At 39.1% G+C, this 20,686-nt stretch overlaps 1 protein-coding gene across 5 annotated transcripts in view; it reads right to left on the bottom strand.

Annotated features, from left to right (window-relative positions):
- Positions 1 to 16,688, bottom strand: part of SENP6 (SUMO specific peptidase 6) — a 105,459-nt gene extending 88,771 nt beyond the window's left edge. For 3 of the 5 annotated variants that reach the window (XM_082405050.1, XM_082405051.1, XM_082405052.1), the window contains exon 1: positions 15,880 to 16,443. In XM_082405050.1, the coding sequence (XP_082261176.1) occupies positions 15,880 to 15,931 (52 nt within the window). In that variant the 5' untranslated portion in view covers positions 15,932 to 16,443. Of the gene's footprint in view, positions 1 to 15,168; positions 15,313 to 15,879; positions 16,444 to 16,474 lie in introns of those variants that run through there. The other 2 variants (XM_082405053.1, XM_082405054.1) reach the window with 2 other exon arrangements.
- Positions 16,689 to 20,686: the final 3,998 nt, after the last annotated feature.

Here is a 20,686-nt window from a genome sequence, read left to right as displayed (position 1 = left end):
ATGAAAAATGCCTCCGATGAGCTTATTAGTAGACTGGACACAGCTGAGAAAAGAATCTCTGAACTTGAATATATATCAGTAGAAACCTCCGAAACTAAACAGCAAAGAGAACAAAGACTGAAAGAAAAAACAAAAAACAAAAGAACACCCAAGGATCATGGGACAACCATAAAAGGTGTACCATACATTTAATAGAAATACCAGAAGGAGAATAAAGAAAGGAACAGAAGAAATATTTGAAACAATAATGACTGAGAATTTCCCCAAATCAACATCAGACACCAAACCACAGATCCAGGAAGCTCAGAGACAGAAATCTAAAAAACTACACCTGAGCATATCATTTTCAAACCACAGTTTGGGTCGGGGGGTGGGGGGGGGTGGGGGGGGGGTGTGTGGAGAAAAAAACATTACCTACAGAGGAACAAAGGTAAGAATTTTAACTGGCTTCTCAGAAATCATGCAAACAAGAGAGTGGGGAGAAATAATACAAAGTGTTGAGAAAAGAAAAAAAAGAAAAACCCTCTGGAATTCTGTACCCTGTGAAATTATCTTCCAAAAGTGAAGTACAAATAAGACTTTCTTAGACAAATATTGAGAGAACTTGTTGCCATTTTGCAAGACCTGTTTTGCAAATGTTTAAAGACAAAAAAAAGTTCTTTAGAGGGAAGAAAAATGATGTAGGTCAGAAACTTGAATGTACATAAAGAAAGAAAGAGTATCAGAGAAGGAATAAGTGAAGATAAAATTAAAACTTTTATTTTTCTTATTCCTAATAACAAGTAACATTTTGTTCAAAATAATAGCAACATGTTATTCGATCATGTATGTTTATGTATATATCTTATGTGTGTGTGTATATACATATGCTTAGCTTAACTAAAAGGGAAACGAATAACAGCAAAGATACAAGGGACAGGAGAGAGGAATTAAGATTGTTTTGTTATTGTCTGTGAAGTGGTATAATGTTATTTGAAAGTGAACTTGAATTAGTTGCAAACATATATTGCAAACGTTAAAGGAACCACTAAAAATTTTAATTAAGTATAATTGAAATGCAAAGAAAGGAGAGAAAATGGAATCATATAAAATGCTCAATTAAAAACACAAAAGGCAGAAAAAGAGTAGCAGACAAAAAAAGGAACAAAGAACAAAGGCAACAAATAGAAAATAGTAATAAAAAATACGGTAGACATTAACCCAACTATATCAATAGTCACAATCAAAAGCAATGGGCAGGATGGACCCTTGCTGGGTACGGAGAGCACTGGCAATGTTAGGACTGGAGTACGGAAACACAAAACTACTGTGTAGCGTTGGTGGGCTTCCTAGGCAGAAGTCCATATAAACTGTGATAGTCACATTCCTTTAAGCTACGAACATGTAAAAACAAACTGTTTACAGCCATCTTAGGGATTCAAAAAGAATTTCATAAACTTCTAAGTTCTGGATTTAAAATAAACAAAAAAATTGAACGTCAATGTTCTAAATGCACCAAATGAAACGTAAAAATTCTCAGAATGGATCAAACAATGAAACCCAACTACATACCCTCTACAAGAAACCCATAAATAAAAACACATATAGATTAAAAGGACGGAGAAAGACCACGCTAATAGCAATCGAAAGAAAGCTGGAGTAGCTACATTAATTTTAGACAAAGCAGATGTCAAAGCAAGGAAAGTTATTAGGGATAAAGAAGGGCATTTACATAATGTTAAAAGGGTCAATTCTTCAAGAAGATATAACAGTCCTTAACAGCAGTGTCAAATTATGTGAGACAAAAACTACTAGAAATGCAAGGAAAAATAAACCAATTCACTATCATAGTTGGAGACTGTAAACTCCTATATCAGAAATGGACTGATTCAGAAGGCAGAAAATCCGTAAGGACATAGTTAAACTTAATAATACTGTCAGTCAACTGGAGATAATTTACATCTATAGACTACTTCATCCAACAACAGAAGAATACATATTTTTCTCAAGCTCACATGAAACATTCACAAGGACCACATTCTGGGCCATAAAACACATTTTAGCAAATTTATATGACAGAAATCACACAGTGTCTATTCTGAGACCACAACAGAATTAAACTAGAAGTCAAAACCAGAAAAATTAACTGGAAAAATCCCAAAATACATAGAGATTAAACAACACACTTCAAAACAACAAACAGGTCAATGAAGAAATCTCAAGATAAACTTAAAAACATTTTGGACTAAATGAAAATGAAAACACAATTTACCAAATTTGTCGGATGTAGTGAAAGCAGTGCTGAGAGAAAATTTATAGCATTTAATGCATATATTAGAAAAGAAAGACCAAGAATAAATCATCTAAGCATCTTTCTTAGGAAACTAGAAAAAGAGCAATTTAAATCCAGAGTAAGCAGAAGAAAAGAAATAATAAAAATTAGAGCAGAAATCAATGAAATTAAATAGGAAATCAATAGAAAAATCAAATAAACCAAAAGCTGATTCTTTGGTAAGACTGATAAAACCAATAAGCCTCTAGCCAGGCTAAGAAAAAAAGAAGGCGAACACAAATTACTACCATCAGAAATGAAAGAGACAGACAAATATCTCATGATATCGCTTATATATAGAATCTAAAAAAATTGAGTCACAGATGTAGAAAACAAACTTATGGTCACCAGGGGGCAAACAGTAGGTGGAGGGATAAATTGGGAGACTGGGATTGACGTATACACACTACTATATATAAAATAGAGAACTAATAAGGATCTACTATATAGCACAGGGAACTCTACTCAAAACTCTGTACCAGCCTATATGGGAAAAGAATCTAAAAAAGAGTGGATATAGGTATATGCATTAACTGATTCACTTTGCTGTACACCTGAAACTAACACAACATTGTAAGTCAACTACACCCCCAAAAAATTATTTAAAAAAAAAGAAAGAAATGAAAGAGAGGACATCACTACAGATCCCATGGGCATTAAAAGGATAATAAAGAAATACTACCAGCAGCTCTACGCCCAAATCTGATAACCCAGATGAAATGGACCAATTCTTTGAAAGATACAAGTTGCCAAAAAAAAAAAACTCAAGAAGAAAAACAAAAAAGAAGAAACAGACAATCTAAATAGGCCTGCATCTAGTAAAGAAATTGAATCAATAACTAATCATAATTTTCCAAAACAGAAACCACCAGGCCCAGATGGATTCACTGGTGACGTCTACCAAACATTTAAGGAAATTGTATCAATTCTCTACAATTTCTTTCAGAAGACTGAAGCAAAGGGAATACTTCCTAACTCATTCTACAAGGCCAACATTACCGTAATATCAAAACCAGACAAAGACACAATAAGAAAACTACAGGCCAATATCTCTCATGAACATAGATGCAAAAATATTAGCAAATTGAATCCAACAATGTACAAGAAGAATTATACACCATAACTGAGTGGAATGTGTCCCAGCTATGCCAAGGCTGGGTCAACATTCAAAAATCAGTTAATGTAATCCATTACATCAATAAGCTAAAAAAAGGAAAATCACAGATCACATCAATAGAAAAAGCATTTGATAAAATCCAATTCCCATTCATGATAAAAACACTCAGCAAACTAAGAAAACATGGGAACTTCCTTAACTTCATAAAGAATACCTACAAAAACCTATAGCTAACATCATATATGATGATGAGAAATGGAAGCTTTCCAAGTAAGATCAGGTACAAGGCAAGGATGACTCCTCTCATCACTCCTTTTTGTTCCATCTAATTCAATACATAAGAAAATGAAATAAGAGATACAGATTGGGAAGAAAGAAATAAAACTGTCTTTGCAGATGATATGATCGTCTAGGTAGAAAATCCGCAAGAATCACTCAAAAAAACCCTCCTGGAACTAGTAAGCAATTATAGTAAGGCTGCAGGATACAAGGTTAATACAAAACAATTAAATGCTTTCCTATATACCAATAATGAGCAAGGTAAATGTGAAATTAAAAACACAATAACACATTAGCACCCCCAGAAATGAAATACTTAGCTATAAAGCTAACAGAATATGTACAAAATCTTTATGATGGAAACTACAAAACTGATGAATGAAATGAAAGAAAAACTAAAAAAATGGAGAGATATTTCATGTTCATGAATGGGAAGACTCAATACTGTCCAGATGTCAGTTCTTTCCAACTTTATCAATAAATTCAATGCAATCGCAATCAGTCTTAGCAAGTTATTTAATTCAAAATGGATCACAGACCTAAATGTAAAATACAAAACTATAAAACTCTTAGAAGATAACATAGGAGAAAAATCTAGATGACTCTTAGGTATGGTGATGACTCTTTAGATGAAACACCAAAGGTATAATCCATGAAAGAAAGAATTGATAAACTGGACTTCATTAAAATTAAAACCTTTTGCTCTGCCAAGAAAATTAGAAAACAAGCCAAAGATTGGGAGAAAATATTTGCAAAAAAAACACATCTGATAAAGGACTTTATCCAAAATATACCAAGAACTCACGTAGTAATAGCCATGAAGAGACACGGAGGAACCTTAAATGCCTATTACTAAGTGAAAGAAACCAACCTGAAAAGGCAATCTACTGTATGATTTCAACTAGATGACATTCTGGACAAGGCAAAACTATGGAGACCATAAAAAGATCAGTAGTTGCCAAGGTGAGGTGAGGGTGGAGGGGCTGAGGGATGAATAGGTGGAACAATGAAGATATTTATGGCAATGAAAATACTCTGTATGACATGATAATGATGGATACATGTCATGACACACTTATTCAAACCCACAGACTATACCACACGATGAGTGAGCCATAACGTAAACTCTGGACTATGATTTGTCGGTGGAGGGTTATCAAGTGTACCACCCTGGTGGGAGATGTTGACACTGGCGAAGGCTATGCAGATGTGGAGGTGGGAGGTATATGGCAAACCTCTGTACCTTCCTCTTTGCTGTGAACCTAAAACTGCTCTTAAAAAAAAAAAAGGAAACCTTTTGCACGGTTAGAAAAAAGAAAAACAAAAACAAGTCTTCCCTGCCCAGTTTTACTGATATATAACTGAACAGCACTGTAAAAGTTCAAGGTATACAACATAATGACTTCACTTACATATATTGTAAAATGATTACCATAATATGTTCAGTTATCATCTGTCATCTCATATAGATGAAAGAATGAAAGAAAGAAAAAGAAAGAAAAGAAGGAAAGAGAAAGAGACAAAGAGAGAAAAGAAAACAAGCTAGGGAAAGAAAGAAAGAAAAGGGAAGAGAGGGAAGGGAAGGAAGGAAGAAAGTTTTTTTCCTTGTGATGAGAACTCTTAGGATTTACTCTAACAACTTCCAAATAAGCCCTATAGGAGTATTAACTATAGCCACCCATCATTTTATACATTACAACCCCAGTACTTATTTATCCTATAACTGGAAGTTTGTACCTTTTGACCACTTTCATCCAAGTCCGCTACCTCCCGTGCCTTGCCTCTGGTAACCACAAATCTGATCTCTTTTTCTATGAGTTTGGGATTTTTTTTTTTTTTTGGTTTCGTTTTTAGCCTTGATTTTTTTTTTTAAGATTCCACACATAAGTGGGATCACACAGCATTCTTACTTCACTTAGCATAACGCTCTCAGGGTCCACCCATGTTGTCACAAATGGCAGGATTTCTCTCCCTTTTATGTCTGAATAATAGTCCACTGTATATATACACAACATCTTTATCCGTTCTTCCATTCATGGACACTTAGACTGTATCCATGCCTTGGCTATTGAACAAGGGGGCACAGATATCTCTTCAACATAGTGTTTTTGTTTCCTTCAGATATATTCACATAAGTAGAATTGCTGGGTCATACAGTAGTTCTACTTTTAATCTCCTGAGGAACCTCCATACTGTTTTCCATAGTGGCTGCACCAGTTTACAATCCCATCAACAGCGCATGGTTACCATGGTTTCATAATAACCATTCTGACAGGCGTGAGGTGATGATATCTCATGGTGGCTTTGATTTGCATTTTCCTAATAATTAGTGATGTTGAGCGCCTTTTCAGGTATCTGTTGGCCATCTGTAGGTCTTCTTTGGAAAAAATGTCTATTCAAGTCCTTTGCCTATTTTTAATTGGATTATTTGGGTTTTTTGCTATTGGATTATATGAGTTCTTTATATATTTTGGATATTAACCCCTTATCAGACATATGGCTTGCAAGTATTTAATAAAGTCTTTTTTTTTTCTTGGCCGTGCCACGCAGCATGCAGAATCTTAAGTTCCCTGACCAGGGACTGAACCCGTGCCCCCTGCAGTGGAAGAGCGGAGTCTTAACCACTGGACCGCCAAGGAAGTCCCATTAATAGTCTTTTTAAAAAACTTTTTTAAATATAAAGAAAACATAAGAAATAGATACACTACAAACAGATTTTCAAATTCTGTTACCCCAACCTGTACAGCCGACTGGCACTCTCCTGCTATCGTAAAAACTAAAGAAATGAACAGTGATTAGTAAAACCAAAAAAAGTAAAGTTATAATACAAGGGACCAATAAGACCAAAGAATTTCTTCTATCACAAAAAGCACAAGACATTAAGAAAAAAACAATAAATGACTACATTTTAAAAATTTGCTCATAAAATTATTCCATGAATTTAAAAATAAGACAAGCAATAATTCTGTAAGATGTATGTTCAATACACATAATTCAACCAAGGTTTCCTATCCAGACTATATAAAGAACCCCAACATTCCAACAGAACAAAATGTGCAGAAAACATGAGCAATTAAGAACTGAGGAAACACACAAAATAACCCAAAAAACAAAAAGAAACTCATAGAGTATTTTGTTTAGTTTACTCACGCACCACAAGCACATAGAATAGGGATTAACTCTAGGTTGGCACTCAATATTTTTTGAATATTGAATGAACAATGAACAATTTTTAAAAATACAGTAATAAAGATACTCAACCTCACTATAAACCAGAGTATTACAAATTCAAACCACCATCTGATAACCACATCAGACTGGCAAAAACTAAAACATCAGACATTATTAAGTGGGTAATGATGGGTATAAACAGGAAAACTTAAAAAGTGCTAGTGAAAGCACTTTGGAGATCAATTTGGCAATACTTAGGAGAAGCTGAAATTGCACATGGCCCGATAATTCCATTGCTAAGAAATACCCTAGATCAGATGTTAGCAAAGTATGGCCCAGCCAAATCTGGCCTGCTGCTTGTTTTTATAAGGCCCACAAGCTAAGAATATGGCTTTTACATTTTTAAATGGCTAGGGGGGGGAAAAGAAAAATCAAACAAGACTAATGTTTCATGTTACAAGAAAATTACATAAAATTCAAATTTCAGTGTCCAAAAAGTTTTACTGGCACACAGCCACACTCATTTGCTTGTGTATTATCTGTAACTGCCTTTTTGCTAAACTGGCAGCACTGAGTAATTGTGACAGACTGTTTGGAATGTAAAGGGTAAGATATTCACTACCTAGCCCTTTACAGAAAAAGTTTGGTGACCCCTGCTCTAGAGAAACACACATGTGCACAAGGAAATGTACTTTAAAAAAAAGTTCATAGTAGCAATATGAGACATACTAAAATATTCATAGTAACAATGTATGTAATAGTAAAAAATTAGATACAACCTAATTCCCACAAAAAAGGAAATGCATAACTAAAAGGTAGTATATTCATACTATGACAAAGCACTAGACCTATTCTTATCAACATAATTTAATTTCTCAAACAATGTTGTAAGAATGAAAAGCAAGTTACAGAAGAATACAGTATGACATGATTTATAAAATATTCTAAACATTCAAAACAATTTGTACACATACACAGGTTCAGAGATAAGAACATGAAGTACAAAGAAATGTATGGGAATGATAACTACCAAATTAAGGATGGTGGTTACCCCTGGAAAGGAGGCAGGAAGATGCAAAAAAGAAAGGGTTCGGGACTTCCCTGGTGGCGCAGTGGTTAAGAATCCGCCTGCCAATGCCAGGGACACGGGTTCGAGCCCTGGTCCGGGAAGATCCCACATGCCGCGGAGCAACTAAGCCCGTGAGCCACAACTACTGAGCCTGTGCTCTACAGCCCGGGAGCCACAACTACTGAGCCCGCACGCCTAGAGCCCGTGCTCCGCAACAAGAGAAGCCACCGCAATGAGAAACCCGCACACCGTTAACAAAGAGCAGCCCCCACCCGCTGCAACTAGAGAAAGCCCACGCGCAGCAACAAAGCGCGCGCAGCAACAAAGACCCAACGCAGCCAAAAATAAATAAAGTTTTTAAAAAATTTTTTAAAAATTAAAAAAAAAAAAAGAAAGGGTTCAGCCCAGCTTCAACTGTATTAGTCATGTTTTCTTTAGGCTAGGAAGTAGAACATGAGTTTTTGCTATATTATTCTTTATATTCCACACAGATATGAAATATTTCCTAATAATTTTTTAAACTGTCATTGATAAGGTTTTACAATAATAAAAAGTAGAATTTTTAAAAAAGGGTCACTGAGACAGAAGTTAACTTCTGCAACTTAGAAATATAAAAGCAGTAAAAGAAAACGTAAAGAGCGAATTAAATGCAAACGTCAGGAAACCTCAGTAAAGCAATTTTAGGTGGCTCTGTAGTGCTTTAGCCCCAGTCTTTCTCCAGAACCTGTCAAGGTTCTCCAAAGGCAGTCTCGTGGAGCCCTAAGCCACCATGTTACAAGTACGGGTATCCCGCTGCAGAGACCACATGAAGAGGCCTTTCGACTACATGGAGAAGGAAGGGCCCAACTTTCCATACCGGCCAGAGTCAGACATTTGAATAAAGCTGTCTTCGAGCCTCCAGGCCTGCCAAGCTACCACTGAATAACCCCCACAGGCGCTACATGAAGCAGAAAAATCACCCAGCTGAGGTGAGTTTTCTCAAATTCCTAATCTATACAACCTTTATTTTTTGATACAGGAGACAGACCAATAGACTGTCCAATACTATCTGAAGATGAAGTCTGAATATATTATATCCTTGGGAATAATATTAAATTAGACTTCTCTGTGAACCACCAAGAGCACAATATTCTTTGCCTCAGGATCCAGCTATTGTTCAGTGTTCCCTCAGTTTATCTACCTCCTCATTCCATTCAGTGGGTTTCTATGGATCTTTTGGCAGGATGCTGGCATCCAGTTAGTCCTGTCCAAGGCCAACATCAGGCAGCAGTTTGATGCTGTTGGTGTTGCTGGAAGCATCTTGATCTTCTATGGAATGTAAAATACCAAGCAGTGGGTACCTTACCCCAAAGTAATGCAGTTGGTTCTATCTTCAGAGTACACAATCTCTAAAATATAGTTACCACAAGCACACAAAGTTCCAAAGAGAGAAAACGAATAACCTAAGAAATGATCACGAGAGACAAGTGGCTCCACATGTTCCCTCTGCTCCCAGGAAAGGGGAGGACACCATCAAGATGGCAGGGGAGCAATATTCAATGAGACGGACCAATGAAACACTTTAATTCTGAAAGTGCAAAGGCATCACTCAACAAGGAGAAAACTGACAGTGTCATAATAAACTTAAATTAAAAGAAGATAAACTTGAAAAACAGGTAAAGCCTATAAATGGTGAAGACAAGGAGACTCGGGAGTTGGTACTCAAACTTGTGAAGGAAACACTGACGAAGATTTGCAGACTTAATTGCTATACTGACAAAATTAAATCAGTGTTTTTTATTTCCTGTGATAATAGAGAATGGAGACAAACCTGAACTGAAGAAAGAAGTTTAAATGCCAAAATATGGAATCCCTCCTCATCCAAACAGTGGCATAGGAATTTCAGAGGCAGAGAAGATATTGGTTTCCATGAAGACAGAGTCACCAGAGGTCATGGTGGTAAAAGGCAGTATTTTCACCATGTCTCCAAGATTTAGTGGCAGATTCATACACAGGAGGTTATGGAGGCAGAAAGTTTGCAGATTTTTTTTTTTTTAATATAGGAAAGACAACAAGGTTATTACATAGTATACAAACAAGTCTTGGGAAATTTCTAGCTCTTCATGTCCTTAAAAATGGCTTCAGTCTTTGCAAAAAAGAAAAAAGTACATTTGTTATACACTGTACACCAGCACTGTTTGGTTTTTTCTCCCTGCTATATTTCAAAGATTGTAACGCAGTTAATGTGGGAGGAAAAAACCCTCATATTCAAAACCAAGCATGAAATGTATTTGAAATAACAAAAAAAACACCTCTCCCCAAACAAGGTCAGAATACGGCTTGCTGTCTTACTTTTCAAGCCTATTGTTTCAGACGGCCTCAAAGTAGTTGCTGTTAACTTGGGACAAGGCAGTGTCCACATGTCCCAATTTGCCTAGGACTGTTCCAATTTTAGTACTGGAAGTCTGTATCCTCAGGAGACAAGAGGTCCTAATTGCTGGTGATGGATGCAGAAGGCTCTGAGAAGTACAAAACCCTAAGGTAGCCCAAAACACGGGCTAAAAGTAACACTGTTTTTAGCGTCAAATGGACACTGCATATCTACTTTCTGTTTTCAGGTGATGTAGCCAACCATGATTTGCAGCTCACAATAATGGATCATCCACTGTTGCATCACTCCAAGTAATGTGACCTAAGCGTACAAGTGAACTGGGTTGTAATTGTGATCAACAGTCTGCCTCTGACTTTATGGATTAACTGCTGTGTTTTGTATCAAGATAACGTTTAATTTTTAATACTGTAAATAGTGGTGACCATGTTTTCTAAGAGTTTAGGTAATGAAAATGAGAAAGATAACAGTAACAACTCCACCATGACCTAGACATCACTGAATGAAAGAAAAAAAGGAAGGAGAAGTTCCTAACATTCTTCCTCTTTTCTTCTTACTTATGCTTGCTTGGTTTCAGAAATTCTTCAATCAGTCCCTAATCAAAGGAAAGTTAACCAATGACTGTTTATGTTGCTATTTATACCTTTGAAACAAATTACAAATGTGTGGTCTACTTTGTTCTGTCTTCCTTTAGCTTCCTAAACTGTCCAGAAATTAGAAATTTTTGGATCTCAAAAGAACTGTCATTTTCAAGTTTAAGAAATACTATGACTTTGTTGAAAGTATTAAAAAAAACAAAAACAAAAACCAAAAAACAGGGAGGTATGGGAGAGGAAAGATGGCTGCATGGATTAAAAATCGCTGCAAATTCTTTCCCACTGTTCCTGTTGAGTGATGGTTCTACTTCCCCTCCTCTTGAATCTGGGCTGGCTCTGTGGCCTTCTGGCGATTCGAATGTGACACAAGTGACACAGTATAATTTCTGAAGTTGGGCCTTAAGAGACCTGTGGCTTCAGCTTTTGCCCTCTTAGAGCACTGCTTCGTCAGTAAATGGTAACTCCCCATAACGCCCTATTATTTTCCCGTCTATTGTCCACCCCCACCCCCAAGGTTAAATAGGTAAGAAGAATGGGAAAGCAAAGGGATAAAGAAGGGAAGGAGGGAGGAAAGGAAGGAAGGCAATGCTGAAGGAGGTTAAGGCTATAGGACAGGTCCCAAGCTCCAGTTCTGATTGCCCCACTTACTTGCTCTAAGTCATATAACTCGTCTACACCTCTTGATCTCAAACAGTCAACATACTTTTGTAATGGCAACAGGAACAATTAACTTACAGAAGTCTAGACATATGGAATACATAACTTCATTCTCTGTTACCTCTCTCACTACACTAGTCAATCCAGAATATCAAGAACAATCAGCTAATACCTAGAAAAAGAAAGGTAGTAAGTGAAAGAAAACAATAAAAACTAGAATTCAAATAAGAGAGAAGGCAAGCATTAAGAGAAGAATGAAAACAAAGTAGGAAATACACACACCCACACATACATACATATGAAAGGGAAAGCAGAAAAAATGGAAGAAAATATTGGTGAGTCAATTAGTTGGCAGAAGAAAAAAGGTAAAGGGAAAGAAAGCTAGAATGAACAAGAACAGTATACAAAAGAAAAACAAATGAGAGAGGAGGCAGACTTGCCAGAGGAGAACAGAAGGGGCAGAATATCAAAAGAAAGGTTACAAGAAGGAGCTAACTACCGTCACCTTTGCCCTATACTACAAGTCTCCTAACTGATCTCGACAACAATCTTCTGCCCCTCTCTAGAGGTATTTCCGTGTGGCAGCCAATGACCTTTTCTGAAACAAACCTGATGATGTTAACCTCCAGTCTTATCTTGTACCACTCTCCTTACTAGCACCACACTGTCCTTTCAGTTCCCTAAACGTGCCGTGCTTCCTCTACTGTATTCCCCCTGGCTGGAAAGCTCTGACTCTCCACCTTTCCCTCTCCTATTCACTCTTCAAACTGCCCTGATTAGATCAAATTCTCATGATTACAAATAATCCCTTTTGGCTGCACTTGACAGTTGAAATTTTACACTTACAAGTGCGCTTCTTTGATTACTGACTCTCCTCACTGGACTGGAAACTCCACGGGGGAACCGCCTTCCCTCCCCCACCGTGCCTCTCAGCACAGTACCTACAAGTTACAGTGGCTCAATAAATGTCCGTTGAATGAATAAACGAAAGAGAAATCTAAATCTGCCAAACTAGCTATCACAAGTGGAAAAGGGGCAGAAGACAACCTTAAGCATACAGAAGAGAAAGAAACAAATCAAAGAGGGAAAAGAAAAAATTCAATACAAGCTGTGGCCTAATTAAATTCACTCAATTTCAGTGTGATACTATACCAACAAAATAATGTACAATAGTAACCAATAGGTCTCTTTTTCCCTAAAGAAGCCAGAAAAGGAAATGGAATTAGTTTTTTACTTAATAGTTTATAAGAAGGTAAAACATAATTTAGAAAATGGACAACAAACAAGCACCTCAAACTTAAGATGACCAAAGCAGAGCTATTAACTTACTTCTCATTCCTCTGCCAGTCTACTCCATCTCAGTGAATGGAATCCCGCGCCCCCCTGCAACGCCTCAAACCAAAACCCTAGGAGTCATCTTTGATTCCTCCCTTACTCTGATCCTCAATATGCAACGCATCAAGAAGTCCTGTAAGCTCTACATCCAAACGGATCTTCCATCTATCCACTCCTCTTCCCCAATTGCCACTGCTACCATCCTGATCCAAGCCCGTCTATTTTTCAGACTGCTACAATATTCTCCTAACTAATACCCCTGCTTTTACTCTTGCTCTCCTCTAATTCACTCCAGGAGCAAAGCGTTTTTTTTTTTTTTTAAAAAAGATAAATTGTATCATTACACTCCTTTGTCCCAAACTCTTCAATGACTTCCTACTTCTCAGAATCAAATAAAAATTCATGAACTTGCATGATCTGCTACCTCTCTTTCATATCACTCTCTTCTTTGCTTGCTACATTTCAGCCATAATAACCTCTTTTTTTTAAACAAATGGAATCCTTTATCATCTTGGAACCTTTAGAGACATCATGCCCTCTGCCATACTCTAGTCCCACCAGTTAAGGTATTACCTTAACACACGTGTGACCTCCTCAGTAAGGCCTTTCTTGACTTTAACACTATGTAAAATGGCTTTCTCATTCATCCAGTGCTCTGTATTTTTCTTCCATAGCCTTTATCACACTATTATCATCCTGTTTATTTCACTAACAACAAATAAGTATGCTCCACGTGCAAGAAATATGATGGTGAAAAGAGAAAGCCATTGCTTTCACGGAGCTTATATTTTAATAGGACTAAAAAACATGAAGACATAAATTTATCATGTGAAAAGTGCTACCATGAAAAATAGAACAGTTAAAGGGAATACCATGTGTTTGTACATGTGTGGCAGCATGACATTGTAAGTAGGTTGTCAGGTCTGAGCAGATCTAAATAAAGTGAAGAAGGAAACTATGTGAAAAAAATGGGGTAAGACTGTTTTAAATGGATTAACTTTTACTTACTTATAAAGAGTCCCTCCCACTAAAATATAAGTCCCATAAAGGCAAGGACCCTATCTTACGCACTGCTGTATTCACCTTGGTAAGTGCCTAGTACAGAGCAGGCCACTATAAATATTTGATGAACGAATATCTGGCAAGCTATATTGGAGTATTTTATCATTAAAAGTGTAAACAACCAAAAGAATTAAGTACAAAATATTAAACACAAAAACTATAAGTAGTACTAAATATCATTCCATTTATTTCAGAAGATTCAGTACAGTATATGAAAAACTGAAATGCCTGCTCTCCCTTATGCTTATATTCTAAACAAGGTACCATTCACTTGCTTTCTGAGAATGCTGAAGGTGACATGGTGAAACTCAAGTTTACCCCCTAGAGCGACTCACAGACCCTTAAGTTAGAATAAACTAAAAGCAACAGTTTTAAATTTCACATTGGCCCTGTATCTGTTGGCCTTATTTATGCTCTTTCTATCCTCCCTATGTTCATCACATAGCACCACCTGTAACACAAGCTGCACCACTCTCAGCCCCTGACAGGTAACCATTCTGCCCAAATGAGAATGGAGACAGAATAAAAGAAATATGAAATGAACCCAGAAAAACTTGCAAGCTTTCCACATCTTCTTACCACAAATCTCATATAAAACTCGCATCACTTTTAAATAAAGGCTGGTTTGTACCACATGGTAAATATTTTTTTGGCTCTGCTACACTCCAAGGAAGAAGAATTAAGAAAATTAAGGTTTCTTTTCCCACTCAGCTCCATGAGTACCCATTTGTTCATTAGACTAACACTTAGTACCTACTGTGTTCCAGGCCCTGTTCTAGGTACAGTTAATAAAACTGTAAACTCGGCATACCCATCCTTCCACACCCTCTTAGAGGACCTTGTACCACAGTGAAGTTGTACTTTCTTAATTCAGAAATGTTTCCAACTAGTTATCTTTAAAGTACTCCTTTTACCCGGTATGAAATTCATCTTTGCAAAATTATCCGAAGAGGAGTTACATCTTCTAACAGTCACTGCACAGCAGATAGACCCACTCATAAAGCCGCTCTCCCAAACATATTTATAAACCTAACTACCAGCACAAACGGTGAACCCACAGTCGAATGACGCAATAAACGTTTAGAGTTCCTGGTCCATAACGACAGCGAATTTAGCCGTATTTCAGGGATCCTTATATGTGGGCCAAGAGCCAATATTGTTACCCATTATCCCCAACAATAATAGACAGCTTTTCTTACTTACGACTGGCTTAGTCCGCCTGCAGCAAATGTGTAACTTTTCCTCACAAGTGAATTAAAATGTAACCACTCAAACTTCGTCTATTAGCTTGGGTGACGGTCCCAAAATTGACACTGTGAATCTCGTTCCTTTTCCGATACATTATTTTCTAAAATATCGTTAGCAAAACACATTTCGTAAGATTATCTGACAGAGCGAGGCCTCATCTCAATGCTGGCTGCAAGAGGAAGCCCCTGAAGCTCCGCGAAAAAAGAAAGACGGGGACGGGGACGGGCGTATCACACAAGCTCAGGAAACTACCTCTCCCCGTCCCTACGCGGACTGGCCCCCGATTTCACCCAACCTTAGCGATTTGAAAGTTTCCATGGACACCAAACGAGACCCGAGCGCAATTTGCTCTCATCCTTAGGCCACCACGGAGAAATCACAAAAAAACCAAAACATGTCAAAGACACGCGTACACTCTCAAAGGACACGCACCAACTCCGGCTCCCGGCCGGTCCACCGACGCCCCCTCGGCCTCCCGGCTCCCGGCCGAGCCCCTAACCCGCACGGACTCGGACCCAGCGCGCCCGCAGCACCTTCTCTCCCCGCCAGCGCCCCGGAGCCCCCCCAGACCCACCCGGCGCCCACACCTGAATAGCCGGGAATCAGGGGCCCACATTTTCCTGTAGTTCCCCACCCCCACCCCCTCGAGGGTAAAAATTGATGTACCTTCTAGAAAAGTAATCTCCCCGGCGGTGCCGTCGCTATTGCTAGCCGCCATCTTCCTCCTCCCACGCCGCCGCCTCCTTAATCCATAGCCCACACCGCCGCCGCGTTCGCCGGGATGAGGGGCCGCGCCGCGGGAAGGTAGCCGCCGCAGGGTTGCGGGCCTAGGACTCGGCCGTCAGGCGGGCGGCGCTCCCCCGTCCGGACGGGCCTACACAAAAGCAGGCCGGCTCCCGGGCCTATCCGCGGGCGGGCGGCGAGATCCGCGGCCTGGGCTGCTCAGGCTCCGCCGGGAGAACGCGAGCGGCGGCGGCGCTTCCCGGGCCCGGTGCCTCTCGGCCCGCGGCTCCCCATCCACCGCCCGCCCAGGCCGCCCGAGAAGCTTCCCCTAGCGGCGGGCCCGCAGGAAGAGAGGCTGAGAGTGAGCACACAAACACGCCTCCCTCAGTCCCGGGCCGTAAAATGGCCGCACCCGCCGCCCCCCGGGTCGGTGAGGTCTCCGCGACCGTCAGGCACCCCCGGGCCCTCCGCTCCTTTCAGCAGCCGCCGCTAAGGCCGTCCGCCCACCCCGCCCAGGCGCCAATGTATCAGCGGAGACCTCTGCGACTGTCCATGCGGACAGGGGTGGGTCTCCTCCGCCACCGCCTCGCCTCCGTCGCCACAGCAGCGCCAGCCGCCGCTCCTCCTCCACTGTTGTCGCTGCCGTCGCTAGGCGCCCGCCCCCAGCGCGTCTGCCCCTCAGAATTCCGAACTCGCTCGCTCGCTCGCGGGCGGAGCGGGTTGCGGCGCCGCACCGAGCCCCGCCGCGTGGCCCCCGCCGCGTGGCGCCCGCCGCCCGCCGCCCGGTCCTCTGTAGCACCGGCCCAGCACGGTGCCGGCTCGGCCCGCACACGTTTAGGTCCGACGTCGGGAGCGCCCGCCGAGGCCCCCATGGCAGACCTGGGCTTCCAGGCCGGGCCGGCGATGCATTCGGCTTCTGTGGCACCACGAAGGCCTGAGAAATGTTCCGAGTTCATATTCCTCTGAGGAGGCCTTCGGTTTAAACCGTAGCCAACTGAAGAGAAAAGGTAGAGTGAGGTAGCGCGATCACATGTGTGGAGAATGATTTGTGGTCTTCATTCATTTTTAAAGAAGTTTGCAAAATAATTCAGGGAGGATTCTACAGTACCCTTTGGATGACAGTGTAAAAAACAAAACAAAAAAAAAAAGAAAAAAAAAAATCCTGTCCTTTAACGTGCCTGAGACTTCAAAGCCCGTCCCCTGTCTTACAAGTCAGGCCTTGTAATTGCAGGTGGCTATGTCATGTCCGTTTTTCTTTTCCTTCTTTGCCTTTCTTTTTACTTTCTTTCTTTTTTTTTAATTACAAAGATGACACGTTCATTAATGAAAATTTGGAAAATACAGAAGAGGAAGGAAGTCTTGCAGAGTCCCACCACGAAACTCAACTCCTTCCTCTGTGTGTAGTCGTCTAATCAAATACTTTTCTTAAATCCCTCACTATCCCTCCTTAAAAAACAAAAATTTATGCTCCATACCCTTGAAAATTCAACAGCCATTAAAATGATACGAAATAACTATGATTTAGTGCCATCTTTGAGGAATGAACTAACTAGTTTAATTGTCCTGTTAACCAAGGCGTAAGTTGAAAACCTTTTTGTTTAAAACTTCTTTTAACATCTTTTCCTAAAATGAACTAGTAACCTTTACGATTTAGTAAGAGCAATATAATGAATATAATTTATCATTTGCTATTTTTGTTGCTTGAGGATATTGAGTGATACAGTTTCACTTTTAAGTGAAAAACAAACTAATATTTTTTTAAATTATAAATTAATATACGCTCAAAATAACACATTTCTTATATAATAGTCTATTTCTACCAGGCACCTTCAGTGTCAACATTTATAAATGAACAGTCAAGTTTTCAGGTGACCAGGGTTGAATTTTTACTTTCCTGGGTCTTAGGCGCTTTTGTCTTCATAGGCCCTTCCTCCATAAGAAATATATTAAAAAAATTTTTTTCACAACCATCAATATTTATTTTTTTTATAAGTTCACATTCATAACCATTTTTCCCACTATGAAATTAACAAAAAAAAGTTAAAGATAATATTTAAAGTTGGTGAGGATACTGTGAGATGAACTCATTCACTGATGCTGTTAATTTAAAGGAGAACAAACTACCAGGAAAGCAATTTGGCAAAAATGTATCAAGGGTTTAAAAGTCCTATTCCATTGGTCTCTATTATACATGCATTTATAAGCAGAGCAAAAAAAGTCTCCCAGCCCCACCTCACCCCCAAAAAGCCAAAGTGTTAACGGTGGTTATATCTTGGGGATAATAGGTAGTTTTAAATTTGGAATTATGTATATTTTTTATTTAATTTTTTAAATTGAGGTGTAGTTGATTTATAATATTAGCTCACAACACAGTGATGCAAAATTTTTGTCGATTATACTGTTTAAAGTTATTATAAAATATTGGCTATATTCCCTGTGCTGTACAATATATCCTTGCAGCTTATTTATTTTATACATAGAAGTTTTTACCTCTTGATTCCCAACCCTTATCTTGCCCCTCCTCCTTCCCTCTCCCTACTGGTAAACATTAGTTTGTTCTCTATATCAGGGGTCCCCAACCCCCCGGCCGTGGACCAGTACTGGTCTGCGGCCTGTTAGCAACTGGGCCACACAGCAGGAGGTGAGCGGTGGGTGAGCAAGGGAAGCTTCATCTGCTGCTCCCCATCACTCCCCATCGCTTGGATTACCGCCTGAACCTTGCCCCCCACCTCCCCATCCATGGAAATATTGTCTTCCACAAAACAGGTCCCTAGTGCCCAAAAGGTTGGGGACCACTGCTCTGTATCTGTGAATCTGTTTCTATTTTGTAATATTCATTCATTTGTTTCACTTTTTAGATTCTACATATAAGTGATACAATATTTCTCTTTCATTGTCTGACTTATTTCACTAAGCATAATGCCCTCCAAGTCCATCTGTGTTGTTGCAAATGGCAACATTTCATTCTTTTTTATGGCTGAGTAGTATTCCATTGTGTGTATATGTGTACATATATATACACACACACAATGAAACACTATATATATGATATATATGTAGTATATGTATAGATGTCCATATCCATTCATCTGTTGAATCTGTTGATGGACACTTTGGTTGCTTCCATACTGTGGCTATTGTAGATAATGGTGCTATGAACATTGTGGTGCATGTATCTTTTTGAGTTAGTGTTTTTATTTTCTTCAGATGTACACCCAGGAGTGGAATTGCTGGATCATGTGGTAGTTTTTTTTTGTTTTTTTTTTTTATATTTTATTTATTTATTTACTTATGGATGTGTTGGGTCTTCGTTTCTGCGTAAGGGCTTTCTCCAGTTGCGGCAAGCGGGGGCCACTCTTCATCGCGGTGCGCAGGCCTCTCACTATCGCGGCCTCTCTTGTTGCGGAGCACAGGCTCCAGACGCGCAGGCCCAGTAATTGTGGCTCACGGGCCCAGTCGCTCCGCGGCACGCGGGATCCTCCCAGACCAGGGCTCGAACCCGTGTCCCCTGCACCGGCAGGCAGACTCTCAACCACTGCGCCACCAGGGAAGCCCCATGTGGTAGTTTTATTTTTAGTTTCTTTGAGAAACCTCCATACTGTTTTCCATAGCAACTGCACCAATTTACATTCTCACCAATAATGTACAAAGATCACCTTTTCTCAGCATCCTTGCCAACATTTATTTGTGATCTTTTTGATGATAGCCATTCTGACAGGTATGAGGAGATATTGTGGTTTTGATTTGCATTTCTCTAAAATAGTGATGTTGAGCATGTTTTCATGTGCTTATTAGCCAACTGTATGTCATCTTTGGAAAAATGTCTATTCAGGTCTTCTGCCCATTTTTTGACTGGATTGTTTGTTTTTTTTGATATTGAGTTGTATGAGCTGTTTATGTATTTTGGATATTAACCCCTTATCGGTCATATCATTTGCATATATGTTCACCCATTCAATAGGCTGTCTTTTCATTTTATTGATGGTTTCCTTTGCTGTGCAAAAGCTTTTAAGTTTAATTAGGTCCATTTGTTTATTTTTGCTTTGGGTTCCTTTGCCTTAGCAGACAGATTCAAAAAAATATTGCTACAATTTATATCAAAGAGTATTCTGCCTGTGTTTTCTTCCAGGTGTTTTATGGTTTCCAGTCTTACATTTCAGTCTTTAATCCATTTTGAGTATTTTTTTTTTTGTATATAGTGTGGATGATGTTCTAATTTCATTCTTTTACATTTAGCTGTTCAGTTTTCCCAGCACCACTTATTGAAGAGACTGTCTTTTCCCCATTGAATATTCTTGCATCCTTCATTGTACATTAATTGACCATAAGTGCATGGGTTTATTTCTGGATTCTAGCCTGTTCCGTTGATCTATGTGTCTGTTTTTGTGTCAGTACATACTGTTTTTGATTACTGTAGCTTTGTAGTATAGTCTGAAGACAGGGGAGCATGATACCTCCAGCTTTGTTCTTCTTTCTCAAGATTGCTTTGGCTCAAGTTAATTAATTTTAAAACTGCTTTGGTATAAAGATACAATCCAGGCTGGATTCACTATTATATGTTTATTATTATCATTATGTTAATGTTTTTCTGACTTTAGGAGAAATAATATTAAAACATTTTTCATAAGTCTATATTTTTTCCTTATTTTGAGGAATTAGGATTTACTCTCTTAACTTTCATGTATAACATACAGCAGTGTTAATTATATTTATCATGTTGTACATCCCTAATACTTATTTATCTTATAAC

This window comes from Balaenoptera borealis (genome assembly GCF_965194805.1).
Source record: "Balaenoptera borealis genome assembly, chromosome: 9".
Taxonomy (NCBI): domain Eukaryota; kingdom Metazoa; phylum Chordata; class Mammalia; order Artiodactyla; family Balaenopteridae; genus Balaenoptera; species Balaenoptera borealis.
The sequence above is the reverse complement of the archived record's forward strand: the minus strand, read 5'-3'. Positions and strand labels throughout refer to the sequence as shown.